The sequence below is a fragment of the Meriones unguiculatus genome, chromosome 6 (genome assembly GCF_030254825.1).
Source record: "Meriones unguiculatus strain TT.TT164.6M chromosome 6, Bangor_MerUng_6.1, whole genome shotgun sequence".
Lineage (NCBI taxonomy): Eukaryota > Metazoa > Chordata > Mammalia > Rodentia > Muridae > Meriones > Meriones unguiculatus.
Genome location: NC_083354.1, coordinates 71766631 through 71792212, shown reverse-complemented (window position 1 = coordinate 71792212; position 25582 = coordinate 71766631). Strand labels below are relative to the sequence as shown.

Here is a 25582-nt window from a genome sequence, read left to right as displayed (position 1 = left end):
CTGTGTAGTCCTGAGAAAACATGAGCCACCTTGCCTCTAGGCAAACCCAAGGCCTGTGAAATGGGGCAGGGTTTTCACTTCTCTCCCTGGGCAATGACCACTGGTGTGAGCAAAGCCAATCCGGACGCATGCTTCAGCTTAGGGCCAGCTGCAGAAGAGAATCCTTCGCTGAGAGAAGCGCCCAGAAAAGCACAGCACGCACACATCACAAATTAGCCAACTGCCAGTCTGGACTGTGCTAAAGGAAGGGCAACAGTGAACACTAGGCGCAAGACAAGAGTGACCGCTGAGACACGTGGGAAACCAAGCTAAAAATGCAGGGGGAGGCTGGGAGTGCGGGCACACAGCTTCGGGCCCAGCAGCCAGGAGGCAGGGCAAGGGGATCACTGTGAATTCTGCCCCCTCCCACACACACACACAGCATGAGAGAACCCAGTTTATACACAGCTTCAACCTCCCGAGGGAACGTTTCACAAGGAAACCTTTAATCCTTGAAAAAGTCTTGGACACATATGTTTACAGCAGCAAGGCCCCAAGGCTCTGCGGAATGTGGGGTGCTTGGTTATCTGGCTGGATTCCTGAAGGAAAGCTCGGAGTCTTGGACACATTTTCCTGCGATCTGTGCTCGCTCTCTTCCCGAACTCTGGCTTGTCATAACTACCCCGCCTGTAGGTAGCTTTGCTTTCTGGTTTTTGTTTATTTGTTTCTAATCTGTAAATTTTGCCATTCTATGCTCACTTAAAAATATAAACCTCCTAGCACTGGGAGGAAGTGGCAGACAGAGCTCAGTGAGTTCAAGGCCACAAAGGGAGGCTCTGTTTCTAGAAACACACACTCACATTCACACACACACACACACACACACACACACACACTACATGCACATACACACATCCCCCCACAGATGTACACACACAGTCACATGCACACACATGCATACATGCACACACATAAATGCACACATATACACCACACACACATGCACATACATACCACACACACAAACACTCCACTTTTGTGAAGCCTTCAGTTTCATTTATAATTAATTTTGTGCAGAATTACCAAAACAAAACTTGAGGGCCTGGAGAGACAGCTCACTGGATGAGCACACTGGCTTCCCGAGGTCCTGGGTTCAGTTCTCAGCACCTAGATGGTAGCTCACAACTGTAACTGGAGTCCCAGGGGACCTGACGTCCTCCTCTGGCCTCCACAGGCACTTCATGCAGGTACTGCACAGATAACGTATTTCAGGCAAACGCGCATACACATAAAATAAAAACTAAAGAGACCCTGTCTGGAAAACAACACATCGATTCCAGGAGCTGGAGAGATGACTTCGCAGCAGTTAGGAGCACTGAGTGATCTTGCAGAGGACCCAGGCTTGGCGTCTAGAACCCACACGGAGGCTCACAACCACCTGCAACTCCAGGTCGGAAGGGGCTGAAGCCCTCTTCTGGCCTCCTCCGGCACCAGGCACACAAGGTACACGCATGGTGCACAGACACGTACGCATAAGATACGATAGACTTAACTGAAGGTGTGTCTGTTGGTTCGTTTTTCTAACTCAGCTCTAAGCCCAGCGAGAGGGCCCGTCTGGCAGAGGTGCTTGCTGCCAAACCTGGCCCCACGTGCGGAAGCAGAGTTTGGGACAGTTCCCCGCAAGTCATCCTCTCGAGAGCACTGACACACACAGAAGCACACCAAATGGATGCATCAGACAATTTTGGTTCAGTTGCGCACACCTCACTACTTGCTTATGTCTTAGTCAAACTGGAAATGAAATGATGGGTCAAGATGGCCCCGAAGGCAAAGGAGAAGCTCCCGCCCTCCCAAAGCTGAAGCCAAAGCTAACGCCTTGACAGCCAGCAAGGCTGAGGGATGTCCACAGCCACGTGACCCAGGACTCCGCGGCTCTGGAGGCAGCACAAACACCCCGGGAAGAAAGCCCAGGAGGAGGAAGCTTGAGCACTGCGTCATCACCAAGGTCCCCCTGACCGCTGAGTTGTCGTCTCTCTTCTTGATGTCAAAAATTCTGATTTAGCCTGCTAGGCATGTTTTCTGTCTTCCGGAAATGGTAGAAATGGGCATTCTTCGAAAGAGTGCAAGTCTATAGATGAGAAAAAAGAAGAAGAAAACTGGAGAAAGACTCCTGCTGACGATGAACGCTGAAGAAGCCACATCCCTCCACGTCTACTGCTAGTAAGGTTAGAAGAGCGTCATCTCGAGCTGGTGAGTCAGCACTAGTTACAAGCATAAGAACGACTGTAGGCATTTACCAAGTGACAGTCACTTTCCAAGCATTGCCTCACTGAGTCCCCACCACCCAGGTGAATCACTACTGTTCTCATAGTACAGGTGAGGAAACCAAGGTTTTCCAAGGTTGATCGGCGTCTCCGAGAAGGCAACATATTACAGGTATTTCTCCATGATTAGGAATGATCAACCAGGATACAAAAACAGGCACGAGCACAGCTCACAACGGTCTGTAACTCAAGGGACAACACCCTCTTTTTGTCCTGGCTGTCATGGGCTTCTGTACTTGTGTACACATATAAATCATGGCGATTTCTCCCCTGGTAGTTATATGTTTAATCCTAGCCACTTTTAAGCCATTTTTATTTCATTTGCATTCAAGTAACGGTTCATGATGCCAGATGGGTCTCATTATTGAACAGGCCATGAAAACCTCAGATAAATCAGCCTTAATTGTTGTGTATAACTCTTTTGCATTCTTGTTGAAGTCTGTTATTCTTTTTATTATTATTTTTTTTATTTTTATTTTTTGGTTTTTCAAGATGGTTCCTCAGTGTAGCCTTGGCTGTCCTGCACTTGCTTTGTTGACCAGGTTGGCCTCACACTCACAGAGATCTGACTCTCTCTGTCTCCCTAAGTGCTGGGATTAAAGGCTTGCACCACCATGTCTGACTCCTGAGCTAATTTTCTTATGATATGGTTGATCTACAGTCTTCATATTTTGATTTCTGCATCAGAAGAGTAGCTCTCTGAAGTGGGTTGTGTCCCTCCTCTCCAGCTTTCTAGGAGAAGGCTGTGTGATTATTATCATGTTAATTCTCAACTCTTGCAGGAATTTCCAGTGAAGCCACCTGAGCTCTGAGATTTCTTTTCAAGAATTTAAATTGTGACTGCAATTTCCTAAAAGCATTTCAGGGCTCTTCAAGACATCTACTTTCTGTTGGGTGAGCTCTGGTCATTTATAGTGTATGATTGCATTTACCCATGTTTTGCTTAATGTCTTTCTTGGAGCCCATGGTTCCTATAATGCTTCTATCATTTCCCCATTAGCTTTCTCCTCTTCCTCCTCCTCCTTCAGCCCAACAATAACAGTTTTGCCTTATTCATCCCTCTAAGAGCTCTGTTGCTGGGTTTGGAATTTGAGTGTTTTTTGTTGTTGTTTTTGTTTTGTTTTGTTTTTACCTTAGAGTAAGATTTTTTTTTTGTTTTTTGTTTGTTTTGTTTTGTTTTGTTTTTCTTTCTGCACTTGGAAAATGAGGCATGCCTTCTTTGGACCCTCTAGGGTTTCTGAAATCCGCTGTCGCTGGGATTGTTCTCCCCTGTAGGGAAGGCACAGCTTCCTTCTGCTCTCCATATTAGTTTCTTTGCTTTTAATTCTTAGAAGCTGAATGACAAAGGGCCGTGGCAGAGCTTTCTTTGCATTTGTACTGCTGAGGCTGCAGGGGCTTTACTTTAAATAACAGCTTTCTTGAGAGAAGATTTGTATACCATAAGATTTGGCCTGTTACGATGTACAGTTCTATAGCTTTTGCTATAGTTGCAGCGTTGGGAACCCTTTATCTAACTTTAGAAGCCTTTTACCAGCTCAGAAAGAATTGCTGCTCTCACTTCACCTTACCCAGCCTACCTACTCCTTCAGCAACCACTAATGCAGTTGCCCGTGTCAGACATGTCATATGAATACGGTCATTCAGCATGTGAGCTTTCAAAAACTACCTTCCTTTACCCAGCATTTTTTCAGCTCTCATTCATACTTAAAGGTAATAAAAATACTGTATTCTTCTGGGGAGGGTCTAATTATAGTCTGTTGTAATCTATTGTTTGCTCACCAGTCAGCTGATAGATACTTCTTTTTGATGATTGCATTCGTTTGTTTTCAATGTAAAATTTTTTATAATTTATTCACTTTATATCTCTATTGTAGCTCCCTCCCTCATCTTCTCCCAGTCACACCTATTCTAATTTTGGCTAAGAGAGCTGTGGAATGTCAGGGAGACTATGGATTTAATTGTTTGAGGAAAAGCAACCATAGTGTTTTATAACCCTACTAGCAAGACACGTCCCCTGAGTTGGCGTTATAAGCACTCATGTGTGTGCTGGGAATGAGCCCAGATCTTCTGAAGGAGCAGTAAACCCTCTTTGGAGAAACACCTGTACAGTGGCCACTTTTTGATTCGGTCATTGTGTCATGGTTGGAATAGGAGTGTTCTTTTTGTATTGTTTCCAGAGATGTGATTTGCAAATACTTTTCCCACTCTGTGATTTGTTTCTTCTCTCCCTCCCTCCCTTTCCTTCTCTCTCTCTCCTTCTCTCTCTGTTTCCTTTGAGTACTGTGATTAAAGGTATCAACAACCATACTTCTCATTCCCTTCCTTCCTTCCCTTCCTCTCCCTCCCTTTCTCTCCTTTCTCCCTCCCTCCCTCTTCTCCCTCCCTCCCCTCCTTCCCTCCCTCTCCTCCCTCCCTTCCGACAGGGATTCTCTGTGTAGCCTTGGCTATCCTGGAACATACTCTGTAAACCTGGCTGGCCTTGAACTCACAGAGACCTGCCTGCCTCTGCCTCCAAAGTGCTGGGATTAACGGTGTGCACCACCACCACACACATTTACTTTCTTTATGGTGTCCTTTGAAGCCCAACTTTGTTTGTTCGTTTGTTTGTTTTGAGACAGGGTCTTATATATAATCCTACAGGACTGGAATTCACTGTCTAGATTAAGCTGGCCTAAAAAATCACTGAAGTCTGCCTGTCTCTGCCTTCCAAATTTTACGATTAAAGGCATATACCACCACTTGTAGCCCTGAACCCATGATTTTAATGGTGACAAAGTCCATTTATTTTATTTTGTTTTGTTTCTTATGTTTTTTTTTTCTTTGGAGGGGGGACCATGCCTAAGAAGTCTTCTCTTCTTAAGGTCAACATTTACTTCCATTCTTTCTTCTAAAAATGCTCAAGCTGGGTGCTGGCGGAGGGAGAGGCAGGAACATCTCTATGAGTTCAAGGCCAGAGTGTTCTACAAAGCTAGTTCCAGGACAGCAGGGCTACATGGGAAACCCTGTCTCAGAAAAACCAAAACAGAAAAAGAAGAGGAGGAGGAAAAGGAAGAAAAGGAGAAGAAGCAGGAGGGGCAGGAGGAGGAAAGAATGCTCAACTTCCAGCATTTGCAATAGCTCTATGATTACTTTGGGGTTACTTTTTAGATACAGAATGATGTATGGAATCAACTTGACTCTCTGGCATATTTACTCAGTCTTTAAAAGAGCTATAGTGCCTCCATTTAACTATGTTGAGACCTTTGACCAAATGTACTCAAGCTTCTTAAGGCTAATATCTTTTGACAGATCTCAGATGCTTTCTGCTATTACTTTTTAAAATATATATATATTTTAATCCTTATCGTTTCTTTATTCCTTCCTGAAGACTGATGGTTCCACTACTGGGCCATTTACTATGATCACCCAGTTCTATGATACTGTTCTATGATTCTGTTTTACAGGCTGTTCTCCCTGTGTTATGACTAAAGAATTTCTTTACCAAGGTCTTTGTGGTTCCCCCCTCTCTGTATCCTTTATTCTGTTGTTAAATTTGTCCCTATATTTTATATTTTAGTATTTTTTGGCTCTACAATTTTTGCTTTGATTTTCTTTACATTTTTCTATTTCTTCATTAAGGCTCTTTCTTTCTGGTTTTTGGAGACAGCATCTGACTATTATATCCTTGGTTGACCTGGAACTCACAGAGATCCGCCTGCCTGTCTCCTGAGTGCTGGGATTAAGTGTTGTGGGCCAGCCTGCCTGGCTCTTTGTCAGATAATTCTATTATCACTGTATTTTTCTTCCTCCTCCTCCTTCTTTAAGATAGATCTATTTATTTTGTTTCATGTGTTTTGCCTGCATGTATGTATGTGTACCACCTACATGCTTCTTTAGTTTTTGAATACTTTTCTGCTGTATCCATGATATTTGGGGTATTGTGCTACAAGATTTAGGATACTTTAGGCCCTCTCTTTTGGAAGACTTTTTCTGAAAGCATGCTGGCAAGATGAGTGGAGGAGGGCAGACACACTACCACTGCCAGTTTGGTAGAGAAGTACAAGCCCCTGGTGTTTTCCTTTGACACTGAAGAGAGAAGGTGTCAGAGGCGATAAAGTTGAAGCATTATCCTAGGGAAGAAGGGATGACAGACCTTACTCTAACGAAGAGTAGAAGCCTAGGCTCCTACTTAGGTCTTTGTTGGCATGACAATAGGGTGGAATATAACATAATTTCCTTTGATTTTTTTTGCTGATTTAACCAGTGCTTGCCTGAAAGTTTTCTGTATTCTATGTTGCAATAGGGTGGAATATAACATAATTTCCTTTGATTTTTTTGCTGATTTAACCAGTGCTTGCCTGAAAGTTTTCTGTATTCTATGTTGCCCCTTCAGCTAAAGAGAACAGTGTTTTGATGGAACATTTTTGTTGTTTTGTTCTGGGCCATTGGTATTTCCAGTTTGTTGAGTCTTCAGTTTGAAGTGTGGGATATATAAGGACAAAGAAAACCCAGAGAATTCCTCATTATGCCATTCCTTCAATTTCAAGGTCCCTGCTTAGTCTGTTTGCTTCCTAGCAGAAGCCTCTTCTGTTTGTTTTCTATGTACTGTCTGGGATGTTTAGCTATGCTGGGAAGAACGTGAACAGTGTGTCTGCTTCATCTTCCCAGAAGCAGGAGTATAAGTAGGCCCTTTTTATAAATAGAATTACATTTTAATTACTAGGAGTTATTAATAGCTCAAGGAACTCAGAACTTAATCCTTTCTCAGTTAATAATAATTCTTTAATTTATTATTTTATAAGTTAAGGCCTTTTATAAGGGTTTAAGAAATGCCCTATAGATTATTTTCATATTTCTGAATGTACTATATCTGTCCCCTTTCAACGCTTAAATTAAATTCTAATAAATTATTACTTAAAAAAGATTTTCCTTAATGTTAACCTGGAGATGCTTCAAAGATGACAATTTCTTAAACTGTCTAGTATTAAATAGAAAGAATTAAGGAGAGGAGTGGGTAAGGGTAAGACCACTGTGTCTTTGCCAAAACTACAACAGGAAAAACGGTTCTCAGAAGTATCCTACTTGAAAACTTGCCTACCAGAAATGATACAACTTCAGCTATCTATATAGCATTAGTAATTATTACTAATAATTAAGAAAAACAATTATCAATAAGTTATTACTAAAATAATAAAAAGTATCAATAAAGATTGCCTATTAATGATATTTGTAAGTTTTGAACATCCAGATCTGATATTTTCAAAATCATTCCCCCCCACAGGCAAAAATGTTCTTTTACATTTATTAATGTCTAGCAATACTTTTATCTACTGTACTGTCATGCCTAGCTTCTGCTATTGAACTCCTTATATGCTTCATCTGTCCTGTCTAAGAAAGAGAAAGTGAAGCTCAGAGGACAGAAGAAAAAGGATGCAGGAGTGGGAAAGCCAGCATCTGGAAGCGGGTTCTGGAACCCAGAGGCTCACACTGGTTTCAGTGACGCTTGCTACATCGGACAGAACAACCAACTCTTCTTTCCAAAGTGTCTATTTTCTCACTGTGGCCCTGTTTTGTAATGTTAATGTTCTTGTCTTTGCCAACTTTTTCACCCAAGAGGGGAAAAAAAAAAGGAATTAAAGAATATAAAGGTTGTGAGGTTAAAAGCAAAGTTTATTTACTATCTTAAATTTCAAAATATGTCATTGAAAAATGCCAACAACTCTGCAGAGTTTTACCACATGAAATGTAAAGAGAAAATACCACTGAATAGCCATTATCATATGCACTAAGGGTAAAATAAAACAGGAAAGAAAAATTAAATAAGCCATGTTAATAAGCCTTAAGGTGAAAAAGAGTTACTATTTAAGATATATTTCAAATTAAATACAAAAGATGAAGACAAAGGCCACCTGTAAAAGCATCTCTACCTAGAACCACTTGATAGTAACATTCTCACTTCAGTATTATGAAAGACTAGATTCTTGGTTTACCGCATCTCGATTTTATAATAGCTGATAACCAATAATTTTTTTCATTAAAAATTTGAGGGAATAAATCCTCTTACATATACTAGTTAATATTCAATCTTTCCTTTTTCCAATTAACTCCACTTATTCCTAGAGTATTATTTAGGTGAATTCATATAAATTGCTTAGTAGGTCTTTTTGATTGTTATTTTTGTTTTTCCAGACAGGGTTTCTCTGTGTAGCCTTGTCCAGGAGCTCACTCTGTAGACCAAGCTGGCCTTTGTCTTCCCAGTGATGGGATTAAAGATGTGTGCCACTACCGGCTGGCTTGGTAGGTCTTATAACTATCATTAGTTGCTAATCTTTCAGATTCGTTTTAGATTTACTTATGTATTGAGTGTTTTGCTGACATATATGTCTGTATACCATGTGTGTGACTGGTGTCTGAGGAGATCAGAAGAGGTCACTGGAGTCCCTGGAGCTGGAACAGGTATGACCTACCATGGAATACAGGCCCACTACAAAAACACAAGTTCTTACTCACTGAACCAAACATCTCTCCAGCCCCTTCTAGATTTTAACAATATTTTATTTTTTTAATATCTAGCAATGTAAAATTCAGTTACCATAATCCCCTGATTTATACAAGTCCTTACTCTACAATGCAACCTTTTAAGTACAAAAATAAGATTTGTGGGCTGGAGAGATGTCTCAGTGATTAAGAGCACTAGTTGCTCTTCCAAAAGAGCCAGGTTCAAATCCCAGCACTCGCATGGCAATTCACAACTGTAATTCCAGTACCAGGGGAGCTGACACCCCACACAGGTATTCATAAAGGCAGAATACCAACGTAAATGAAATATAATAATTTAAAAATAAAATTTGTTTGCATTTTCCTTGCAGTGAATTTCCTTGCAGACCCACCAAAGTATTACAGAGGAAGGTTTACAGTAAATCATTTTTCTTAGAAACGTATTTCTTCTTAGAAAACTCCTTTCCAAGAACACTACTCTATCCATCTTTTATTAACATTATAAAATGTTGATATGTATATTTTTGTTATTTTACTTCATATTTTATTGAGACAAGATTTCTGCATAGTCTTGGCTGTCCTGGAACTCTGTAGTCCAGGCTGGCCTAGAACTCAGCAATGTGCCTGCCTCTGCCTCCCAAGAGCTGGGACTAAAGGTGTGTGTCACTATGCCCAGTCTATTTTATTTATTTTAAATATTTTCCCTTTTAATTTTCAAGTTTATGACGATAAAAATCATTTTCGTCTCAAACTTTGAGTTAAACTAATTGTAATACTAGTATTACAGGTGAAGATTCTTAAGTTTCTTAACAAATAAGGGGCAAATATTTAGCATTTTCTAGAATTAGGTATTATAATTGTATCTATAAAATGACGAAGGGCAGTAACTGCTTAAACAAAAAGTAACAATAAGGCAGTTGAAAATGCTGGTATTTTTATATACAATGGTTATGTGAGGACAATTCTCACTGGCAACTCACCTTAGGAAATAGGACCACTTTCCTATGCACGTTTAAAACATTGATAGAGTAAATCTGTGTGGAAAATAATCGGGCGGGGAAGGAGGACGATTCAGTTCTATTCGTTACCATCATTACAACTGGGTTTAAATGTCTACCTCTCCCATTATAGAACATGGCCAGCTTGAAAGTACAGGACTTGTCTCATGGTGGCTGCATAAAGGGAGAAGAGTTCATTGTCGTCCACCTCAAGAAACTGGTTTTATATTAGAAACATACCCAGAGAAGTAAACTTAATTCCCTAAATAATTTCACTTGGTTTCTAGGGTAGCTTGGTGCGACCTCAGCACGTCTCACCTAGGCCTGGCGGGTACCAAGAGGACAGTGGTCTGCCCACACCCGTCTTGTTCTGGGGAGGCTGCAACCGTGGGACTGTGGGATAAGCGGTGTGGCAAGGCGGCCGCTCGGGGGCTGCAGTGGGGGTCACCGCGGCCCGTCACCTCCAGGAAGGGCCTGCGCCCAGCCATTCCCGCTCCCGGGCGGCCCCGGGCCACGGTAGCGGCCGAGCCCCGGGCTGGGTGGAGAGCTGGGCGGGCGCCAGGGCGTACGAGGCTGGCGCAGGGCCGCGGCCGAGGGCCCGGGAGCCCGCGGGACCACCGGCGCTCGGGGAAACCGCTGGCGCGCGCCGCCGCGCGCAGGCCCTCGGGCCGCGGGCCGCCGCCTCCCAGCCCCGCCGCCGTTGCCTAGGCGACCGCCGCCGAAGATTCCCGCGCCGGGCTCCGCCCCCCGGCCAATCGGACCGGCGCTCGCCCGAGCCCAGATTCTCTTTGTTCCGCAGCCATTTCAGGCCCCGGACGGGAGGCAGCGCCGCTTAGGCAGGAGGCCCGAGCGCCGGAGGCCTCTGGGATGGTGTGGGACCGGGTAGGTGGCGTGAGGGTGCGTGGCCGGGGCGGAGGGGCGGAAGCGGCCGGGCGAGCCCCGACCCGCCGCCGCGCCGGGGGCCGCCGCGCTCGGCTGCCCGTCCTCCCGGCCCCGGCCCCGGCCGTTTGGAGCCCGCCGGCGACGGCGCGGTTCTAAGGCCAACAGCTGCCGTCCGGGCGCCCTGCGGGAGCCGCCGAGGGGTGGGCGGCGCCCCGGGGGTGGGAGGCCGGGCCCGGCGCGGGAGGGAGGCGGCGGGGCGAGCCGGTGCGGGGCCGCTCAGGCCGCACGGTCGAGGGCCCGCGGTCGCCGGTCTTTGTCCGGGAGCCTCGCCCAGCTCGGTGTGTGAGCCGGTCCGGCTCCCCCGGGGGCCTCGCCGGCCTCGCGACGCGTCCACCTCTTTTCACTGCTCGTCACCTCGGGTCTTGCTTAAGTCTGGCGCGTCCTGCCTCTGGGTGCTGCCGTCCGCCGCGGGAGAACGGCTACCCAGGAACAGACCCGCCGCCGCGATCAAACCGGCCCTAGAGAGGCTTTCTTCCTCGTTGAGACGATCTCGCGGTGTTTTAATTTTTTTTTTTTTTAAATCACGTGGGGTTTGCAGGGATTGTTTACAGTTTCACTTTGTTAGGCCGGTCGCAAACGAGCTGCTGTAACTGTAGAAACGTAGTTGGAGGCTGTCCGCTAATTGGGGAGATTGTGCTAAGAAGCTTAGCGTGCCCTGCTCTAAAACAGTGATGGCTTCAGTGAGTACGTAAGCAGGGCCTTTCCCCCTGAAGAAAAGACGCTTCTTAAATGCAAGCTGTCGAGTGAAATCAGGATTTGAAACTGACTTGTCTGCAGTATGCCTCTTCAGATGTGTTCATCTCTAGGATACCGAAAGTACCTGCTGAGAAACGTTCACTTAAGAGTGGTTTGGAAAAAAAAAAAAAGTGACCTTAATGAAGTGTAGTGCAGGGTTTGGTGTTCTGGGACAGGTAATGGTTTCTACTGCCCCCTCACCCTGCATCTCAGTTGTTCCAGGGAATGGCTGTCCTAGCTGAAAACTTGCAACAGCAAAGGAAAAATACTGGTTTAGAGGTGACAGGTTTCTTTAAGATCCCTAGCACTTTCAGTGTGTGGGTGAACAATGGTTTGGCAATTTTGCTTAAGCCCGTGTAAGCCTCTTGAAGTATGAGTGTTTTTTGTTTTCCTTTTCTGAAAAGGGGCCTCCACCATCCTTAGCCTTCCTTGTGTGCATCCATCGTCACTCTGGTTAGGAATTACTGAATTCCGCCCACTGAAAGACCTATAAAAATATTTTTTTGTACTTCTACCTCCATTCCTGAAAGCCTTTTTGTCATTATAAAACATGAACAATAGATTTTTGGCTGAAAACTGTATTATCCCAGCTGTGACTATTTCCAGTATCAGTATTTGTTATAGTCATTGTTTTCTTGACTGATTTTCCTTACTTATATAATGTTAAAGTGATTGTGTGCATTCAGTTTTGTTAAAAATGGAATGAATTGCATTGAAATGTGAGCATGCTATATTTAGAGAAATTTCTTATATTTGTTAACCATATTGGCAGGGTTTTTTGTTTGTTTGTTTGTTTGTTTGTTTTTATGAAAAGAAATCATAAAGCCAAATCAAGTTACACATGGAGCAGGTTTAACCAGTATAGCACCATGCCTTTAATCCCAGGACAGCCAAGGCAATACAGAGAAACCCTGCCTCGAAAAAAAACAAAACCCAAAACAGCAACAACAAAACAGTATAAATGGAAGAAAGGAATGAAGCAGTAGTGTGTGGGGATTGCTTTTCTTTGCAGTGTATAAAGAATGTAACAATTGGACTGTGATGGAACACACCTTTAATGCCTTGGTAGGCAGAGGCAGGCTGATCTCTGAGTTCAAGGCCAGCCTGATCTACAGAGGGGGTTCCAGGGCAGCCAGGGCTACATAGAGAAACCCAATTTCCAAAAAACAAACAAAAAAAGAATAGAGAAAGAAAAATGTGGTGCCAGAAAGACTTGCCTTTCCTGAGAGCACACCCCCTCCCCCACCTCACCGCCACCCCAGCTTCCCAAACTGTCTTAGCTGCAAAGGTTGAGAAAGCTGAACTAGAGTGGAGGACAATGCCCCTTGAAAAAAGAAAGGGTTGGAGTGAAATTTGTCAGAGGATAAGTTCCTACTTGGCTAGTGTTAGTGAGGATCTAGCAGGTAGAGAGAGTGAATTCACTGTTGGACAGATGTTTGTGACCGTGGGTGGTTTGTGGTTAAGAAGGTTCAGAAAGTTTGGGTGGTTTTGAGACGTCTGAACTAGGTAGCCTTTGGAAGTACTGTCAGTTGGCATAATAAGTAAGAATATTAGGTTTCAAGCATCTCCATGGTGAAATAAATACTAAAACCGAGGTGGAAGATTTGTCCTGGAATTTTGATTTTTTTTTTTCTTTGAGACAAGGGCCCACTGTGTATGTAGCCTTGGCTGGCCTGGAATTCACTTTGTGGACCAGGCTAGTCCCAGACTCATAGAGATCCACAGCTCCCTGCCCCCACCCCACCCTGTGCTGGGATTAAAAGCATGCACCACCACACCTTATTTCCAAAAGGCAGGCAGTGATGGTGGAACTCCGTGAGATCAGGATCAGAAACACACTGGTTGCCCTTGCTGTGAAGACTGTATAGTTGAATCATAAATGCCAGTTCTTTGTTTGTTTTTGTTTTTCAAGACAGGGTTTCTCTGTGTAGCCATGGCTGTCCTGAACTTTCTTCGTAGACCTTGCTGGCCTCTAACTCACAGAGGTCTACCTGCCTCTGCCTCCCTGAGTGCTGGGATTAGAGGGGTGCGCCACCCATAGGTGCCATTCTAATGACTTCCTTTCCTTTATAACACAAGGTAGAGCCATGCTAGGGGTGCATGATCTGAATCAGGCCATTTGTAATTGCCAGTGTAACTTGAAGCAAGTTACAGTGTATCAGATTTTTGTCTGATTATATTCTGAGAACTAAATGAGTTGGCTCAATGAGCTCTCAGAACCAGGCATCTAGTGAGTGCTCTACAAATTGCCACTGTTCTCATCAGTGTAAGAAATAAAATCGCCAATTTCAGGACTGTGTAGTCATTTCTGTAAGCCCTTTGGTGTTATTGTATGTATTCATATCCATCAGTTCAGATTTTATTACATAAGTAATTTCCTGCTTTTTAAAAAAAGCATTTAAAATAAGCATTTTCTTAAGCTACCTAGTTATATTGTCTGCCTTTTTATGACTGTAATGTTTGTGTGAATTTCTCCTAATTAAAGTTTTTAACTTTTTGTAGTTATATAAGAAACACTGCAACAAACATCTTTGCATAGAACAATTGCATTTTAGATGTTTCATTATGGTGCTGGTTATCATTCCTGGTTCTGGATTCATATTGCCAGGCTGCTATTGCTTAAGGCAAGTTTTTCTCATGGCGGTGTTTTGAGAGAAGATCCCTATGTAGCCCTGGCTACACCAGAATGCTATATAGATCAGGCTGGCTTCGAACTCAGAGATCTGGCCTGCCTCTATCTTCTGTGTGCTGGGATTAATGGTGGGGGCCACTATGCCCTCCCTGCTTTGGGTGGTGTTTGGTGTTATTGCTGTTGCTAATTTTGTGAGTAGTGCTGAAGATCAAACTCATGACCTCGTGCAGGCTACATGTTGAGAAGAGACTCAGCAAGTTATGAAGGCTGGCCTTGAGCTAACGCTAGTCCAGGCACCCCTCAAACTTTAATCCACTTCCCATAGCATAAGCTTACAAGCCTCTACTGTTAGGCCTGCTGGCTTGTTGATTTGTTTTAGGACCATCTCCTTGCTCAGGGCTAGCCTCAGATTCTGTCCTGCCGCCACCATCCCAGTGCTGAGACAATGTATGTTCACTACTAGGCTAGGTTTGCTTGAGGGAGTTGAGTAATGTTCCTGAAATAAGTAGAAGCAACACGAGGTTAATGCAGTTACCGCTGTGAGTTAGCGGGAAAACACTTTTTCCATTGTAGTATGTCAGGAGTATGTAGACGTCTGGTATATTTTATATAATTTTCATCAGCATAGTCCTGTGCTATCCATGGAAATTTTTTCCCTTTAATTGCTGGGAAAAGATGGGTATGCATTTAGCACGAGGGCAAGGTATGCAAAACTGACTCTGATTTTAAGTCTGTCTAAATAAAAGATGATATTACTTGTACATTTCTATGTAATACATATTTTCAAAATGTTAGTATGTAACTACTTAGGGACCATAGACTGTACTGTTAAAATAGTTAGCTGAGTTGGAAGTAATAAATGGGTTTAAGTTACAAAGTTAAATTAAACAGAGCTTAACATTACACATTTTAGGAAAAAAAAATCTTTACCTGGATGGAATATCTATATATTTTAACCTGTATGAGCTATATTTTACCATATAATATTTCATTATGGATATATTTCCATATATTTCATACATATATATATATATGGATTCTAAAATAAAGATGGCAAACATTTGGGCTCAGCATTCTTAGTAATGTTCTCAAACAAATGGGAAAGGAGAAATTACAAATTCAATTAAATTTGGTGACTAAGAGAAGTTTAAAGGCCCATTAAGTAATTGAATTGAAAAATATACTTGATGAAGCCCATTACTGGTGAAATAAATGAAAGTCTTAATGGAAAAATAAGCCAAAAAGACTAGAGCTGTTTAACAGAAAAACAGTAGAAGATTTTATGCTGAAAATGAAAGGAAAGAAACCCCCCACACACAGGCAGTTGAGTGGGATTTTTACAGCTGACTAAAACATTAGTAAGATAGTGACATTGCATCCCTTTATTCTAGGTACACAAATCACTCTCGCTGGAAGTACTTACCCTAGAGAGAACATAGGTTCTTTCTATCTGTATTGTCTTTACTAAAAAGAAATTGTAAAAGAGAAATAATTGAGTACTCTACATTTATGTAGCGTTTATGCAAACAGATGCTTAGCAATAGATGGTGCCAATCAAATCTTTAAAATTGACCATAAGGTTACAGAGCCACTATCCTTATGCTTTCATTAGGAGTTAACATTTTTGAAAAATAACTGAGCCAAGGTTCAGTGTGGGTCAGGGGCCTGCCGCAAAAGTGTGAGAACCTGAGCCCAGAACACAAGGAGCTCTGTAATCACCTACAGAGACACGCAAGGCAGGGCCAGGAGGCTAGCTAGCCTAATGTACTGAGCAGGAACAAGGCAGAGGGAGGGCCAGCAAACAAGGGTCACCCCAATGTTCAAAAAGAAGGAAAAATATTTAATAAGCTGTGTTGGCTAGAGCAAGTTTGAGAAGTCAGTGAGTTAGCACAACAAGCGCTTAGAAGTAGGCTTCCTCAACTGGAAAAGGCTGTGTGCCGCTGCTCCGTAGACTGGCTGTCATCGTCGTGGAGAGAGCGGCATCCGCAGTGGAGAGCTGTAAGCACAGGGTTTATGACGTGAGCCCCTGTTGACTCCAGGGAGGACTAGGAGTTGAGTCATGAAGAGAGTGGAGAAGGCTGGAGCATTCGGGAAGTGGGAGCCCGTCTCACTGAGTATGAAGAGGTGAGTGCCTGCTATGTTCCTGGACCGCTGACCAGGTCAGGGACCTCAGTGGCATAGCGTCAGATCCAAACCTTTTCTATCCTTGGTGGATTATAGGTGTTTTCTCCTCTGGCCCAGCCTTGCCGTTGGCGTGCAGAGCTGTTTCAGACAGTGAGGATATTAACTGGTGTGACCAGATTTGCCTCAAGTGTTATAATTGAACAACTGCTGGGTCTTGAATTGCACTGGAATGAACCACTGAAATTTTGAAATAAAATGATCATTACTTACATAAATCATCATGAACAGAATGGGTTTTTTAAAATTATAAAATAGCTAAAAAGGTTTTCAATTCAATTATTTTATTTTTTATTGTTTTATTTTATTTTATTTTTTTGTAACGAGTTCTCTGTGTAGTTCAGCAGGCCTAGGTCTATACATAGACCAGGCTGGCCTGGAAAGCACAGAGACCCTCTGGCCTCTGCCTCCCAAGCACTGGGGTTAAAGGTGTGCTCCACCATGCCCAGCTCAACCTCAGTATTTTAAAGTCGAGTCATTTTGACTATTGTAGCTTCCATTTCTTAACAGGATGGGTAAATCAGCTGTTGGATGTCCTGTCCCCAACTGCGGAGCCTTTATCTCCTGCATTTCATTCATAAGATTTGTAACATATGTTTACAATCTCGTTCCCCACACATCTCCCCATCTTAACCCTTCTCACCCTTGTATTGTGCCCTCTGAGACTTACTGTCCATCTACCAAAAAAAAAATTAACTTTTTAAAGGGTTTTTACTTTATATGTCTGAGTGTTTTGCTTGCAAGTGTGAATGTGCACTGTTGCATGCTGGTTCCCCGGGGAAGTCAGAAGAGGACATCAGAGCCCTGGAACAGCAGTTAGGAATCATTGCGAGTGACCATGTGGTGCTGAAACTGCGTCCTCAGCAAGAACATCAAGTGCTCTTAACCCCTGAGCCATCCCCCAGCTCCCCTTCAGCATGCTGTTTGTAAATATTTTCTTAGGTTTATTTATTTTATTTTATGTATATGAGTGTTTTGCCTGTGTGTATGTATGTGCACCACATGCATGCCTGGTGACAGGGAAGGTCAGGAAGGGCTTTGGATCCTCTGGGACTAGAATAACAGAAGGTTGTAAGTGCCGTGTGGCTGCTGGGAATTGAACCTGAGTCCTCTACAAGAACAATGCTCTTAAATGCTGTGAGAATTCTTCAGCCCCTCAGGATACTCATAAACATTCCCTTCTTTTCTTTCCCCACTGGCATCCCCTCCTACCATCCATCTACTTTCTCCTCATTGTTTAGGGGTTCCCTGTGTACCTTAGGCTGCTCGCAAACTCAAAATTCTACGTCCTGCCTTCCATGTGCCACCATGCCTGGTTACCTTTCTTGTCTTACTGGGAACCTGCCTTTTTATTGTACAGTTGTGTCTGAGTTAGTGGTTGCTTTTTTTTTTTTTGCATAATTTTCCATAATATTTTCTAGAAGTGGGGACAGCATCTTGAAGTCTTTCTTTGTTTGGACTATTCTTCCCCCAGGTTCTCAGCCTTGGGTTATAGCATAAAGGCCTACATACCTGTTTGTTTCTAGCACCACCTGTTCTTTATATATTGAAGTCAACAAACGTGTAATGGCTTGTTTTAATACCCTGACATCTCTCCTAGAATAATTTTTTACATAAAATCCACCAATCATTTGCACTTGTGTGGTTATGTTCCATGTTGCTCTAACCTGGTTTTGTAGCTTACTCCCACGCCCTCTTGCCCTGCCAGCTGCTGGCCCCAGTGGAGTATCCAGCACCTGCCTGTCTCCCTGCCTCTTGCTGTCTTGTTTTCAGTCTGTTTTACATGGAGTTCACTCAGCTTAAATTCTTTGATTTGAAATTTCTTCTAAATATCAGCAATGCCCAAATATATATCTTAGCTTTTCTAGTCCAGTCTTATTTATATAGCTGCCTGTTCATCATGTCTAATATGGCTGTTAAGCTCAACTCCTAAATTTTGTGCTCTCCACAGACATCCTTTTTTCAGGAACAGTAAATGCATCTTCTGAAATTTTGGTCTTATTCTGGACCTCACTTTTTTCTTTTATTCTTCAAATCCAGTCTGTTAGGTCTGTATCTTCAGAATACATTGGAGATCTATCCACACTTCCTACCATTTCGCTGTGGTCCTGGCCAGTGCTGTTGTTACTGCAGTATACTGTGTGCTCTGTCCATTCTACCTGGCCTCTCCGTCTGTTTTTTTTCAGATTGTTAGCCAAAGCAAGACCACTACTTTTCTATTCCATCTATGGAAGGTTCTGCTGTGGTCTCAAAACACACATCCTCCCCAAAACTCATGAAGGGCCCCCAAGTCTCTGCTGGTCAGGTCTTCATGAAGAGGGGTAGTGCCCTTCATAAAAGAGACCTGACAAAGGGATGCCTCTTCTCCCTTTGACAGCGGAAAGGAGCTGTCTATGAACCAGAAAGAAGGTCCTGACCAGATTCCAATGATACTTCGATTCTTTGATTGAGGACTTCCCAACCCTCAGATGGTGAGAGACGGCTACTGTTTTTAAGTTAGCTAATCCATGATATTTTGTTATAGCATCTTGTACATACTGAAACATTCCTAGCTGATGCTCAGAGAAAAGCTCAGCCCTACACTGACCTGGGAAATTCTGCCTGATCTGTTCAGCCAGTTCTTTTTCCATTTCCTTAGACCTTTGGCCCTCAGTTCTTAGAGCCACTTTGCCCCCCTCTTACCTTCCTCTGTCTACACCATCTGCAGTGTCTGCAACTTCTCAAATAGCTGCTTGGCTCCGTGACTTCTCCTCCAAGTCTGTTCAGATCTTACTTTCTAAAGGGTTGAAAAACAAAGAGCATACAAGGCAGCTGTGGACTGTGCAGCCTAAAGTTTCTTTGTCTTTGGTATTGGTGGTAGGTTAAGTTTTTTGTTTTGTTTTTCATATATTTATTTCATGGATATGAATGCTCTGTCTGTATGTATACCTGCTTGTCAGAAGAGGGTATCAGATTCCAGTACAGATGACATGAGCTACCATGTTGGTGCTGGGAATTGAACTGAGGACCTCTGGAAGGGCAGACAGTATTCTTATCCATTGAGCCATTTCTCCACCTCCAGTAGTGTTAAATTTTGTTTTCTTTTAGTGTGTTGGAGAATGAACCCAAGGTCTTACACTGGGTTGGTAAGCTCCATGGCATAGTCCCAGGCCTTCTAATTGCTCTGTCCCTTTTCAGTCCATAACTCTAGGATCCCTAAAATGTGTGGGAAACCAGTAAAATAGCTAAGTAAACAGTTTGCAATAGTTCAAAACTCTTAATAGGTTAAGTGTTCATCTATGAACTGTACTGTAGGTCATTCAGCCAATGACCTATACTGTCACTCTATATACAATGACTAGGGAAGCAAAGGCACATTTTGAATGGTTTGTTAGAGAGCAGAAATGAAATGTTTTATTGTTTCTATATATTTAGATGCACAGAAAAGAACTCTACACAGATAATAACAGAAGTACATCCCAGAGCACTTCTGGGAAGGGAACCAGAATTATGAGAGATGGTTTCAGGGAGCTTGAAATTCATACTGTTTGTTTTCTTTCTTACAATGAAAAGAGTCATTAATTTTTCATTCAAGGATTCCTTAATGAAGTAAAAGGAATAATGAAATAGAAACTTTAAAAAAATGAAATAGTGGGAAAGAATAGATCAATAGGGTGCAGATGGAGAGAGAAGGACATTGGACCTTTCCTTTTTAAAATGTCAGAGTGGTCAGAAATCAAGGAAAGGAGGAGCCATGTGAAAATTTGGGAAGAGCGATTGCAAAAGTAAAGGCCAGTGCATGGAAACGAGTTGAGCATAGCAAGGGACCACAAGAAAACAGATGTGACTGAAACACGGTGAACAAGGTAGGCAATAAAACACTTGGAGAAGTACAGGCCCAGATTAGGTAACACTTTGAAGGCTGTGATAGGACCGTGAGCTCTGTCTGTGGTTAATTACAGGCTTCACCAGGTTGTCTTTGCTTCTTTATCTCAAGCAGCTTATAAGGGAACAAATGAGAGGCCTGGAAATTGTAGCAGGTCATGTTCTTAGAAAGCATGGTGTCTGTGTTTTCCTGAATTCGGGTCTGATGCAGAGCACATTTGAAGGCATATTTGGACAGCAAGCACTGTGGGTATTTTAGATGTGGACACAAACAGAAAACCAAGGAGGACCTTTTAAGATTTTGATCTGAACAACTGGTTAAAAACTAGTGGCATTAAGTGATAACAGGCAGTGGACGGGAATGGATTTGAGTGGCTTGGAGAGGGAGGGGAATCGAGTTCTTTTTCAGTGCTAGTTTGGGTCTTGTAAGCAAATTGCAAGTTCTAAGCCATCGGAGCTACAGGACTGTCCAAAGGCAGATAAGAGACCCCTATTTCACCCAGCTGAGCATGAGATGGCTGTCTAGCCGACAAATGGATATGTCTTACATTGGATATTTGAGTCTAGAATTCAGGTTGCTCTTTAGAAATTATGGATATGGAAAAAGAAGAGCCCCTAAAATGTTTAGGGGTGATGAGGCACCAGAGGAGACTAACAGAGCAGCCAGAAAGGGAAAAGGAAGAAACCGTGGAGATGTGGTGCCACAACTAAGGGGACAATCTAACCAATTTTTAGATTTACTATTTTCTTTAAGTGTCTGAGTGTTTTGCCTGCATGCATGTATGTATGTACACGGTATGTGTCTGGTGCCAGAGGTCAGAAGAGGCTGTCTGATCTGGAGGGGTTATGGAGGGGTCCTCTGCAAGAGCAACAGGTACTCTTAACCCCTGATCCGTTGCTCCACTATAGCGCTTCCAACGGAAGACTGATAGGTGTTGCTGATTAGTGTTGGGACACAAGAGCAAGGAAAGTGAAGGTATTTAAAATTCATATGCCAAAATGCCAGACTCTAGCATAATACTTTCCAGTTGTTGATACCAATTGTTTAGAAAATTTTGTAAGTAAAGAACTTAGATTAATCCTCTTGTGCTAAGGTCAGTTGGTAGTATCTGAACAAAACTAAAACTGGATTTGAAACAGGCCTACTAGTGTGGGCCTTTAATCCCAGCACTCAGGAGCCAGAGACAGGGAGATCTTTGTATGTTCCAGCCAGCCAGGGCTACAGAGAGAGAACCTGTCTTCAGAAGAAAACAGACAAACAAAAACCAAACCAATAAAGAAAAGCTGCTTGATCCCTTGCAGTTTGTTTCAGCTCAAAAAGTACTTTTTCCTTTTTGTCTTTGAGACAGGGTCTCATTGTGTAGTCCTGGTTGTCCTGTAAACATTCACTGTGTAGACACTACTGTGGCCTGGAACTCACAGAGGTCTTCCTTCTTCTGCTTCCTGAGTTTGGGATTAAAACCACGAGCCAGCATGCCGAGCTCAGCATTATTCTTTCTGCTGAATGAGAGTTGTCTTAAGAAATGACCCAAGGCAAGCACAGCCCTGTGCCTTCCACAGGAGCCCACACAGTTTTAAGTGGAACCAAGTGACGGGTAGCTCTGAGTAGCTCAGTCTTCCGGAGCATTGCTTGCTCGATTGGGTAGAACGAGGAGGGACTTGGAGAAATGGAGAATATTATAACCATGTTCATTATTAAAGTCAGCAGAATGTTTCACTTCTAGAAGCTGAAAGGAATATGGTCTTTACTTTCTTCTTAGGTGAAGAAATAAGCCAAAGCAGTTAAATAACTTGTGTAGCATTGCCCAGCAGAGAATTGAGAGTGGAGCCTGAAACTCCTAATGCCTGTTCCTTTTTTCATTTATTTTTTTAAGCTCTTCATGGCACAAAAGACTTATAGACTATTGGAGGGAGGCAGTTTGTGTTAAAACTCCAGGCAGGCTGTAGCTCAGAGTTTGGATCACTGTGCCAAATACCATTCCTTTGGCCCAAATCCTTTGCTCAAATAAATAAAGGATATGAAATAGTGCAGTTCCCGTAAAGATAGCAAATTGTTCTGGAATCTTGTTTTATCCTAGACAGGACAGCATCAAGGGACATAGTACTTCCATGTCAGAGTTTAACAGAAGGGGATAAAAGGAGGAAGCATAAAAGGGAGAGTGCTCAAGAGAATTCTAACTTACTTAATAGGGTTCTCAGAAACGTGTGTAAGCCAAGGCAAATACAGTTTGCTGCTTGTGCCAGCTGCTCCAGGAAGTTACACAAGAAGATAATGAGCCTTTGAGTTCAAGGCCAGCCTAGGCAACATGGTGAGATAGCAAGACCATATCTAAAAAAAAACAAAAACAACAACAACAACAACAAAACAAACAGTATAACTCAACAAATAACTCAAACAACAGAGGTTAAAAAGATAGATTTATGCATTTTGTTACCTGTAAGTTATATGGATTGGTCACTGCCTGCACTTACTTTTTAAACTGAAGGATCACTTCACAATGATTTAAATAGATACTCATTGTTCATGCCTCTACCCTTCTCTAAGGAAAGGTTTAGGAATTTAATTTGTAAGAAGTTCAGTCCGGACTTTAACAATCAGTTTGGTGTGATTTCGAGTCATCTCAACAGACTCTGTGTGTCTGTCTGTTGGTGTATTCCTGCATGGCATTTTTACAATTAGGCATCAGTGTCTTGAAAACTTATGGAAATTATTGGAAGATACTTACAGTGTTGCTTCTTTTGTGGCTTGTTAAGTGTATATAGTCTCATAGACACCAGAACTATGCCTTGAATTCTAAACTGGGATAAGCATGCATTTCCCTCCATCCCCTCTTACCCAACTGGCTTCCTTGAGCAGAATCCTCAGTGCCACTTTCTAAATAAATTGTAAACAACTTCATTTGCTATTTTCTAAAGTTTTAAAAAAGTTCTTTCAATTTTCTGTGAACTTTGTTCTTAGCAAGTCCGACATTAGCCCTCTCAGTGTAGCATACACTGACAATTTGTTATTTGAAGATGTGCCCATTTAGTTTCTTGTAAGCTGTCTTCGGCTATCTGGACTTGTGATTTTTTGAAAATCTGTTGTATTTACTATTACAGCCTCAAAAACAAAATTGCAGACTTTCTTTTGGGGTAGTTTTTGTTTGTTTTGTTTTTGGCTTTCACATTTTAGGGGATTTGTCATAGTTCTGGTCCATGTTGTTTGAGTTATTTGTTGGTGTTTTTTCTGTGTGGCATTTTCACAGTTATGCAGCAGTGTCTTGAAAACGTAGGGAACTAACTGAAAGATGTGTACCATGTTATTTCTTTTGAAATTCAGTAAGATGGTGGCATTGGTTCTTGTGTTAAATTTTAATCAGTGATACTCTTCTCTGTGACTTCACTTTGTGTTTTGTGTTAAGTCAGTCTGAACAGTAATCTCTTCCTGGGATTACTGTTAAAATGGCCTCCATTCAGAGTTGGAATGCTTATCACAGTGAGCTTCTGATTTATTTTGTTCTCTAAGGAAAAATAAAATTTCTGTCCTCTGATATTCAGGTCAGCCCCTATCTGGCCAGGACTCTGGAACTATAAACAACTTTTCTGATATGATACTAGCGGTTTGCAAAAGCTGAATCAGTGGCTTGTTTTGTTTTTTGTTTATTCATTCCTATTTTATGTGTATGAATGTTTTGCATGCATGTGTGTGTGATGTCTATTGATGTCAGTAGAAGGCACCAGATTCCCTAGAACAGCAGTTAGGATGCTTGAAGCTCTGTGTGGGTGCTAGGTATCTAACCCTGGTCCTCTGCAAGGGCAATGATACTCCAGCAGAGGAGCCATCTCACTAGTCCCCAAAACTTGCCAAGTGTAACCTTCAACGTTTTTCCTGTACTTAGACTACATTTCATGTTTTTGTGCCTTTAAGAAAGTTTTATGTTGTCTTTTTAAAAATCACTTTAAAATTTCATTCTATTTTTATATTTTTCTGTGTCTGAGTGTTCTGCCTGTGTACCATGTGTGTGCCTGGTGAGGGTGGAGGCCAGAAGAGGGTGTTGGATTTCTGGAGCTGGAGTTACACACACAGGCCTGTGTGAGTGCTAGAAGTCAAACGCTTGTCCTTGTTGTCAGTGGCTCCACTTCATTTTCTAAAAGATTTCTTTAAAGTGGTGTTTCCTTGCATGTATGTCTTTCTGTGTGAGGGAGTTGAATCTCTTGGAGCTAGAGTTCTAGGCAGTTGTGAGCTACCATGTGGTGCTGGGAATTGCACCTGGGTCTTCTGAGAGCAGCCATTGTTCAACTGCTAGGCACCCAGCCCTGCTTAAATGTTTTCAGAATGTAACTTAAGCTCTGAGATGGAAGTCATGGCTTTGAATGGCAATACTGTATCATGCCCTACAACTTTCTCAGGGTGGAGATGGGGGTGGGGGGGATGGTCTCTGTGTCCTTGCTGTATATGACTTCCAACAACTACACTGGGGAAAGATTGATTTCTTTTTTTTTTTTTTCATTACAAGCATTGCAGATCTACAGTATGAAAACTTTTAAAGGAGAAATAGCTTATGACACCAACACTTTGATAATGTAACTTTTTCTCATTCCTATCCAGCCTTTATCATTTAATAATACCCCAGACCCCTTTGTGTGTGTGTGCGCGCGCGCGCATGTGTGTGTGTGTGTGTGTGTGTGTGTGTGTGTGTGTGTGTGATGCTCAAGTTTTTCTTGTGACTTTTTTTTTATGTATTTTCTTTGGTTCTAAATTAGTTTTCCAGATAAAGTTTTTAATGTATTACTGTTATGAGAACATCTCAGTTCATATAATTATTTTAATGTATATTTGTGATTAGACTCTGGATGCAACTTCTGTTTTCTTTTTACTTAGGCACAAACACTTTTCATGTCATCACAGAAACTACCACTTTTTGATGGGTGTGTTGTAGCTCATCAGTTAAACGTTATGCTACTTCCCCATAGATAAACAGAGATCAGAAACAATCCTGGAATGAAATGAACCTGCTAACCCTTTTCTGTATTTAATGCTCCCAGAATACAAGCTCAGAATGGTAACCACGAGGGGAGAGAGTGTAAGAATGTCTAAGGCTCATACACATTGAATTTACTTCTGGCAGATTGTGTTAGTTTATTCTACCATGGTTAACATAGATTTATCACACCCTTGGCTCCATAGGACATTACTGCCAAACTATACTAAAAAGTTAATTCATTGCTGCATAAAAATAGTTATTTATGTGTCCCTTTCTCAATTATCCAAATAAAGTATGTGTCTGTGTACCAACTTACACAAAATGCTAGCCCAGGAAATTCAGAAGACATGAAGGATCTTGGCAAACAAGTCGTGCCCTAAAACTGGCATCATGTGGGGAGAAGTACCACTGTCCCACATGACTAAAGTGTTAGAAAGTGAGCGTGGTGATGAGGCTGTTGCCTTTCCTCAAAATGGAAATAGAAGA

The 25582-nt window shown here is 42.4% G+C and overlaps 1 protein-coding gene across 3 annotated transcripts in view; it reads left to right on the top strand.

Annotated features, from left to right (window-relative positions):
* Positions 1-10514: 10514 nt before the first annotated feature.
* The window catches only part of Tnpo1 (transportin 1), an 85631-nt gene continuing 70563 nt past the window's right edge, over positions 10515-25582 (top strand). For 2 of the 3 annotated variants that reach the window (XR_009592398.1, XM_021653129.2), the window contains exon 1: positions 10515-10660. Coding sequence is in view for 1 of the 3 variants with exons in the window: in XM_021653129.2 (XP_021508804.1) it covers positions 10646-10660 (15 nt within the window). In the remaining 2 variants the exon portion in view is untranslated. Of the gene's footprint in view, positions 10661-15524; positions 16212-25582 lie in introns of those variants that run through there. The other variant, XM_060385618.1, reaches the window with a different exon arrangement.